At 40.0% G+C, this 8511-nt stretch overlaps 1 protein-coding gene across 2 annotated transcripts; it reads right to left on the bottom strand.

The window, feature by feature from the left end:
• Window positions 1–85: 85 nt before the first annotated feature.
• Window positions 86–8220, bottom strand: phf19 (PHD finger protein 19). Of its 2 annotated transcripts, none has more exons than XM_079354414.1 (14): window positions 7907–8220; window positions 6277–6460; window positions 6101–6182; window positions 5893–6006; window positions 5511–5605; window positions 5255–5403; window positions 5075–5170; window positions 4793–4982; window positions 4204–4271; window positions 3684–3818; window positions 3458–3518; window positions 3046–3131; window positions 2874–2963; window positions 86–2769 (listed from the first exon to the last, which is right to left on the bottom strand). In XM_079354414.1, the coding sequence occupies exons 2-14, from the start codon at window positions 6457–6459 to the stop codon at window positions 2424–2426; spliced, it is 1695 nt and encodes a 564-aa protein (XP_079210540.1). In that variant the 5' UTR covers window position 6460; window positions 7907–8220; the 3' UTR covers window positions 86–2423. The 2 variants fall into 2 exon arrangements, with proteins under 2 accessions (XP_079210540.1, XP_079210541.1); XM_079354415.1 differs by having other exon boundaries at window positions 2874–2960.
• Window positions 8221–8511: the final 291 nt, after the last annotated feature.

The raw sequence follows: 8511 nt of genomic DNA, 5'->3' as shown, positions 1-8511 counted from the left end.
AAAGACATATACAAACTCCAAGACACATAAAAACTTAAATACACTTTTTCACAAAAACAGTATAACAAAAAAAAGAGGTCAAAAGTCAAACAACAGTTGTTTTATTCCACAGAAAGCTGACAGCTTATTGGTCAGCTGAACAGGAAATAAGGCAATTGTACAAACAGTCACAAGATCAAAACAACCGTCCCACAGACCAATGGGAGGGGAGCATGGTTACCATGGCAGCAATGAAGAGCTGCAGGTTTAAAGTGACAGAGTGGCAGTTTAACGTCTCAGAGACTGTTAGCACTATTAGCACTGTTGGGATTCCTCATTTAAACCATGGGGCTGAATTAGCTTCAAGCTAACCAAACATAAATGAACATGTAGAACCTCTTAATAATTATTATTTTTTAATTTCTTTGAAACATTTGAACAGCACAGAGCTCCTGATTACTGATCAATCTCTCTGATTTATTATCAGTTGGTCACTGAGGTTGATGTTTGCATAGATACTGATTGTGACGATAGTGCAAGAAAACAGCTGCTCACAGGAAACACACTGTAGAGTTAACAAAAGGAAACCCAGAACTCTACTTGGCTCCAGTGGGATTTGTAGTTTCAGCGAACTTTGTGTCATATCAGAAAAATTTAATGAAATTCAGAATGTAAATCCTTGGTTGATGTGAGGATTTCGGTTTCTTTAAAACTGACTATACTGAAAAACATCTTAAACTAAAGTTCAGCTTAAATTTGAATGAAGCTTCAATTATAAAACATTTTAGGCTATTATTTGTGCTTCATTTTTTTAGTGAGCTTTTAATGTTCTCTGAATGTGCATACAACATTGCTGAAGGTAACCAATAGATAGTTTAAGGTAACTTCTGGTTGTTTACAGAGTGATATTTCATTGCTTTAAACGGGTCCTGGATCCTTTTGGAGCTCTGACAGTGTGTTGCTGTTCTTGTTGCTTTTAAACAACAATAACAGGTGTAACATATATTTTACTATTTAAGATAATAGCAGGTCTCACTGGCAATTCACAGATTAACCAACACTGACCGAGAATCTTATCAGGTCACACCCACTCTGTGAGGTCACAACAGGTGTGAGAGCTGTCAGGAAGCCCTGTAATGACATCACTGGCTGGGAGTGAAACCCGTTCAAACTGTTAAAGATCAGGGCAAACCTTTTCTAACACATGGCTTGTCTGCTTTACATGAAGTGCTCTATGTTCAGTAAGTTACAGATTTCAGAAAGTGATGAATGAAATAACCCACAGGCACAGCAGTGAGGACAAGTAAGGCAACATGCTGTTTAACAGCTGGATGCCGCTACAGGAACTACAAGAGCCTCTGAATGTTTAACATGTCAGAGAAGAAGAAGAAATATGTTTGGTTTGTCACAAAAGAAAAACTATCTCAAACTATAGTCAGTCTCACAATATACAGAGCTCAATACTATAACAATATCCATATAACACTACTAGATGAGAGTTTGTCTGTCTTTGGCTGTATTCAACATTAAGTTAGCTCTCACTATATACTGATTTTACATGTTCGTAAACAGCTTTGAGTCCTGATTCCTCCAAGCTCTAAACCATCTGACTACAAAAGTAGGATAGGGTACTTTTTGAGATGATAGAGCATCAGATATCTTAGAGAAGTATTTTTTTGGTGGGGACATGCATAAGACAAGATATTATGGGACATTCAGTATATTGGGACAACATATTGTGAGGACACAATGAGAACAAGATGTTTAGGCCACATGGTAGAGACAAAAATAAGAAACTAAGTTATTTGGTTACATATTTTCAAACAAGATATTGTGGGGACCTACGTGGGACAGGCTTTTGTGGAGATCTACATCGAGAAAGAGATATATGTTGGAAAGAACTTTGAAGGGACATTTATAGGATATGGTTATTTTTTTTCTACAACAGTCCAAACAGAGAACAGGACTATGTGGAGACATATATTGTACATCGGACAGCGTTTTGGTAGGGGCATAAATGAAGGGGATAAAAGTTACTTTTCTGGCTGAGTTCTAAAAGTGTTTTCACCTGAAACAAATTTTGTTGCTTCACCACTGACAATGAATAGATACATTGTCTTCATACACAAAAAAAACGATGTCTTATTTTTTTGTTTTAAGACACATTTAAGGGAAAGATAATAAAAAATGAAGTTGTTTGGTGGCAAGTATTTATAAAACTATTGATTTACAAACATGTAAAATAAAAATTAAAAATTAAAAAAAATTGGATCTTCAGGAACTTTCATACCTAATTAGCTGATTAGTCAAATGTATTGTTGGCATGGGCGGAGGAAGTATTTCCCCATCTCTTGGAGGGTAACCGAGTTGTCATTGGTTTAAAACAGACATTGTTTGAGTGGAGGAAGAGGAGTCAAAGCTTCACACGACATCTTGTTTACATCCTAATAAGGTGTTGTCCCTTCCCACTCCAGCAGGTACTGGACTGTCCCCTGAGGAGTGACACGTCGAGCCAAAACCTGGTACCTTTCCCCATTGGTCAGTCTGCCTGCCACTCCGAAATATGAGGAGATGGATGAGTGAAGATGGGAGGAGTCAGAGGGAATCTGGGAGGCATCAGACAGGAAGTGTGAGGAGTCTGTTGCCAGGTGAGAGTGGTTTGTAACTTCTTGGTCCTCTAGCATCCCAGAAGGCGCCTCCCCTACAAGCTCCTCCCCTGCCTCGCTGCGACTGGCCCAATGGCTGTAGCTGTTGCTTGGCAACTTCCGCTTCCTGCTGCCAACCCTCCTCCTGAGAATATAGAGCACTGTTATCAATGTCAGAGAAAGATACACAACCTAACTGGTTACTTTTCTAAATAATGATGGTGGAGGAGACGATTAACTGCCGCTGACCTGAAGTGATAGGAGGCGCTGGTGGTAGCTGAGCCTGAGGTTGAGGCATCAGTGGAGTCCTGATCAATACTAACCGTTCTACTGGAACTACTGGGAAGAACAACCAAAAGTTAATCACATGCTGATAGTTAAAAACCAAAAAGGGTTACAGGTGAAGTGATGTCAATCTAACCTCTTGAGGCTCTGCAGCTCATCCAGAGTGAAGTCAAAGATGTTGGCCATGTGATGGTTGGACGTCCAGCTGCAGGAAAGCTCGTTCTATAAAAAAAAACAGTTTAGACTACAAACAGCCAAACGATGTAGCTGCATGTTATAATTAGTTACATTAACTTGTATTAAGTGATTTAAAACAATATTAATAACATGCTCATGTGTTGGCAGGGGGTTGTACCCTATTTAGATTAAGTTAGGTTTTATAATAAAATAAAGTATGAAGCATCTGGAGATAATAGAAGAAATGACCACAAGGTAATCAAAAAAACCAATATAGTAACTGGCAGACATTTCTTTTTTTTTTTTTTTACTATTGGGGAGCTCATAGGGTTATGAAAGAAGAGAAACATAAACAAGGAGACAAGTCTTACATTTGGAATAGCATCTTCTAATAGCCACTTGGACTTCCTCTTCTTCCTCTCAGCCGAAGCACTGCACACACACACACACACAAACACAAACTTCATCTGCAGTTTTCAGTTGAGAAGATGATGTCCAAAGTAATCTTCTTCCTAGATCTACATCTGACACCTAAAACAACAAAGTGACCAGAAATTCCCACACAGTATGCATGTAAATGATGGAAATTTCCTGTACCTGACTGTGCCTTTCTTTCGTCCTCCATCGCTCTGAGCACGCTCGGGAAAGAGTTTAGACGGGGGATTAGGAGGAACTCTAGTCCTTAGACGAAAGATGCACTTCCTCTTTTTGATCTCTTTCCCACACAGAAACCTGAACACATATAATAGGGATTTAATGCATGATCCAAACTGATGACCTCACTGAAAAGCTATACATTTTCGCTGGCATAGTTTGGCGACTTTAATATTGAAAATAAGCGACAAAATGACAGAACATGCTCTATACTGTGTTTTAAATAGACCGTTTCTAATAAAAGCCAGTAGCATTTCTGGGACATTTATAATACAATTACAATAATAAAGCAGACTTCACACTCAAAAATCAACTCCAGAAACAACTACAGTACATCCTAGTCCAGAAACCCTTTGAGGAAAAGGGGTCTGTTGGTTTCCATCAACAAACGTAATGACCAAACGTGCTTTTTAAGGACTAGCTGGTTCAGACAAACAATGAAGTGATAACACGAGTGTCTTACTTGCTCTTGTATTTATTCAAAGCGTCCAGCAGCTGCTGCCCTCTTTCTGAAGGAGGTGTATTAGAAAGCTAAAACACACACACACACACACAAAAAACAGTTCAAAATACGCTCCAGATTATATCGAACTTGACTTTTTTCATCTCGTCTCAAACTGTGCTTAGTTTAATCTGGATTAAAAGTAATTTAGTTTAGTGTGGTTCAGTTTAAGTTCGTTTCAGTCTGTGTCAGGTTAAGTTAAGCTCACTATGGTCTAGGCTTGGACTAATTAAGGTAAAAAAAATCTTTTTGGTTAGGTTCAGATTACATTTAGTTCAGTCAGGTTCAAATTAAGTTTAGATAATCTTGTTCAGGTTAGGTTTCGATCAGTGTGCTCCAGGTTTAATTCAGCATTGTTCCTGTTGAGTAAGTTCAAGCTGGTCCAGGTTTATTTTCAGTCAGTCTGATCAAAACTACATTTAGTTCATTTAACGTTAGGTTCAGTTTAGTTATCCAAGTACAGTTAGGTCTTGTTAAGTTTAGTTTTTTATCTGGTCAGGGTTCAATTGAGTACTGTGTGGTTCATGTTAACTGCAGTTCAGTGTGATACCTTTCCAAGCTGTAAATGGTCCCAGTTTGCAGAAACAAAGTTCAGGATCTCATCCAGCTCAAAGTATTTCTTCTTGCTGCTAACTGACAGGTTGTAGAGGACCAGATGAACCAGATCAACCCATCTCAGAGACAGACGTCGGACGTACTCGGATCCTTTATTACACACCGAACACAGGAAGAGGTAAAACCTGAGGAGGTGGGGAGAGGTTGTCACAGAACAAAGGAGAAGTGAGGGAGCAGCAGGAGAAGTGGAGCTGAGGAGGAGTAGGTGTTGTTGTACCTGTCTCCAAACATCATGGACTCCTGCAGACACTGAGCGCAGGCTTCATGGAACCACTGTTGACACCTGAAACACTGCAGCATCTTTAGGTACCACCTGCAAGTACAGCACATACATCACATTAGAATCTTGTGGTCAGAAATATCACAAAATGTTAGACTCTTAATTGGTCGTTCTTACTCTCCCGGGCCCCCACAGTAACAGTAACACTGCTGCTGATTGGTCCGATGTTGCGAGTCCCAGTCCAATGAGTCCAGGTCGTATGATAGCACCTGCTTCATGGCTGACAGGGCTTTGGCTATGGGACCTTTCTTCAAAGCGCCCCCTTTCTGTGGGCAAAGACAGACAGATGGTTAGTCAGGCGACTGACAGACATTTTTTGGAGCTTTTTGTCTGTCTTGTGCAAGTATGTATGTGTGTGTGTGTGTGTGTGTACCCTGACAGCCAGAGCGAAGACACAACGCCTACAGAACCAGGGACTGAGGCTACTGCTGCCCTCTACAGGAGGAACATGACACTGCTGGTGGAAGCCTGACAGAGAGAGAGAGAGAGAGAGAGAGAGAGAGAGAGAGAGAGAGAGAGAGAGAGGATAAAATAGTATATAGTCAAAGACATGGACAGATTAACTGATAACTCATAACGAGAGCTGATGAAAAGTAAATAAGATTGGGTTTGTCTGGTTTTAACTCATGTTTTCCTTTTGAGAGATTGGTTATCAACTCTCTGTAAAATGTGTCGATCAGTTTTGAAAAAGTCAATCTAGAGATTAAAGCTTTTCAGTTGATGAGTTTAACTGACCAAAGACCTGACTCACTCACCAATGCCACACTTTCCACAGATGAGGATCTGGTTGTTTTGGTTTGATTGGCTGTCAGATCTTGGCTCTGCCTCCCGGCACACAGAGCAGCGAGGTTCCTCCCCTGGCACTCCAGCTGCAACAATATTTGACAAAAGATTGTAAATGACAGTAAATATTAATGGAGACAGAAGGCATTCTGTCTCTCTCTTTACTGGTTTGTATCTTACCGTGTTGGATGTCCTTCCAGAGAACCCAGAACTTGGAATTATCTTCAAATGTGACAAAGCAGCTCTGCCTTGGGGGACTCACCTGTCCACAAACAACGACACAGACATGTACATGAACCATTCAGAAAGGGATGTATAAAGGTTTCTATGTGTGTGTGTGTGTTTAAGTGTGTTACCCTCTGAATCTTGCCCAGATAGTATAGTCCATCTGACCAATGGCAGAGGACGAACTGTCCAACACTCAGACTGGATTCAGCCACCTCAATATCATCCAGTACTTTTCCCTTTCGACAGGCTACATCTCCTGGAGACATCTGTGGCTCCAGATCACAGAAAGGTTCATATAAGTCCTCATACATCCTGTGGGACAGTATAAAGCAGGGGTTGACATGGTGTTAAATTTGCCTAATGCCCTCTCAGCCACTGGCTTTTCAAGATCCCAGGCCCCACCATTGTAACCACTGACCCAGGAGCATTACTAATGATCCAGCAAATAATAGTCCATAATTTACTCCTGAAATAAAGAAACAAAACAATTCAATACAAAAGTAAGTGATCCAAAAACGTTTTGTAATTTATTCAGGTCTTCTTCCATTTCCAACAGAGTTGGCTGGTTTTACTGTTTTCATGCTCTCTGTTACTCTCCCTCGACTCTTCAGGGAATTTACCTTTTTTTAAATGTTGATTTTTTTCCAGGTCTTTGGCCAGGAACTGATGGTTTATAATTATTATTTTAACCGTACCAAAAACGAGCTATTACCCTTTTCCAATGTACAATCCAAGTGTAGTACAATGAGTGTTTTGAGGGAAGGTGGCTTCTCTTTCACACTGTTGCTTATGTTAATGCAGCAGCAGTAATCAAAACGACAATGAATTATGTGTTTTTTCTATTTTCAAAGCAGTGTTTTAACTGGGCTGAATGAGCCACAGGAAAATGCATCCCACTGGCTTGAAGTCTTCAATCATACTACCAGGCCAGCAAGCCAGTTATAATATTGGGCCCTGATTTAGTTATTTTCATTGCTGAGGTGTGGTTAGAAGAACACATAAAGACAGATCAGACAAATGGCACACTCAGTAATTTCCTCTTCAAAATAAATTTAGTTAAGGTAAGAGGTCAAAGATGAGGATGTGTATATATATAAATCTCCCTATATATATGTATATATAAATCTGCAAAAAGTAACAATGTTTGATGATGATCACCTTTGTTTGTAACTCGATGTTTTAAGGAAAATTACCTTCAACGAATCATCCAGAGAGCAGACAGACAGGCAGTAGACAGACAGACCCTACCTCTCTCTCTCTCTCTCTCTCTCTATGAGACGGTCTATAACAGGCTGTGATTCATTCCTGAACTGTCAGGGGCTTTTTGACATTTTAGAGCATGCGCACTTAACCATCCCATCAGAACCGAGACTAGCGGACCGTTAACTGGCTAACCACTAACTCACCCTACATTAACTACCCACCTAAGATTTAACTAACACACTACCTCTGGAAATAAACGCCCAGGTATCATAATGTGAATGAACTCGGTTTTGAGTTCATTAAAAAACATTTCTCTCTCACTCAAACAAAAACAGAGTTAACGTTTGAGTTACGGTAACTGAACTGTTATAACGGTTCCTCCTCTGTCGTGACCGAGCAGTTTACCTTCAAGTGATGGGATACAGGGGTCTAAATCTAAACCAGTTTAAAAACCGACATCACTGATTCACTATTACAAACAACACGGCTCGTTAAAAAAAAACACAGTCTGTAGAGTGAAAGTGAATTAAAATACAGAAAACAGAGTTATTTTACCTTCTTTTCCCCGGGCTGTCTCCACCTGTCCTCTGAAACCACAGACGAGAGGGTGGTACTCAACCAGACAAGTAGGGCTCCAACGGGACAGACACAGTCTGAGTCTCGGTATCTTTAGTTCTGCCTCCCTGTCTCTGTCCTGTCCCACTGTCTCCGTCCTGTCGTCCTGTCCTATCAGTGTGTATCCTTTCTGGCCGTCTCTGGTTTCGTGGCGCTAAACTTCAAACTTCATCCGTCGCCATTTTTTCAGTTTTCCCGCGAATCAGAAAAGGAGGTATTCGATCATTTGCATAGGACCAATCGTCACTGCCGTCGGTAACAGCGTCATGACGTCACCCCATGAAGCATGGCACTGCATTAGTTTGTATCTCGCAAGTTTAGTCTTTAGAGTTTCAATTTCATAATCACTGAACAAACAATATTTATTTTCAATATCAACATTTTCTCTTGGAAAATCGTAACTTAGGTAAATATAATCTATTATTTCAAAATGTGTTTCTTTGGCTTTTGATGACGTGAAAGTAAATTATTCAGTTCCAATGTTTGTAATATTTTCTTAAGAATATTCTTTTAATATTTTTTTTAATTTTGAAGGACAATGGAAA

Source organism: Symphodus melops (genome assembly GCF_947650265.1).
Source record: "Symphodus melops genome assembly, chromosome: 1".
Lineage (NCBI taxonomy): Eukaryota > Metazoa > Chordata > Actinopteri > Labriformes > Labridae > Symphodus > Symphodus melops.
This window is presented reverse-complemented; position numbering and strand designations above follow the sequence as displayed.

What these genes read in the sequence shown, in the direction of transcription:
- phf19 (XM_079354414.1), bottom strand. Translation starts at nt 6,459, where the DNA reads ATGTATGAGGACTTATATGAACCTTTCTGTGATCTGGAGCCACAGATG. An exon ending in ACCATTTACAGCTTGGAAAG is followed by an intron (nt 4,272 to 4,792) that starts GTATCACACTGA and finishes TGTGTGTTTTAG; the next exon opens with CTTTCTAATACACCTCCTTC. An exon ending in GAGCTGCAGAGCCTCAAGAG is followed by an intron (nt 2,964 to 3,045) that starts GTTAGATTGACA and finishes TGTTCTTCCCAG; the next exon opens with TAGTTCCAGTAGAACGGTTA.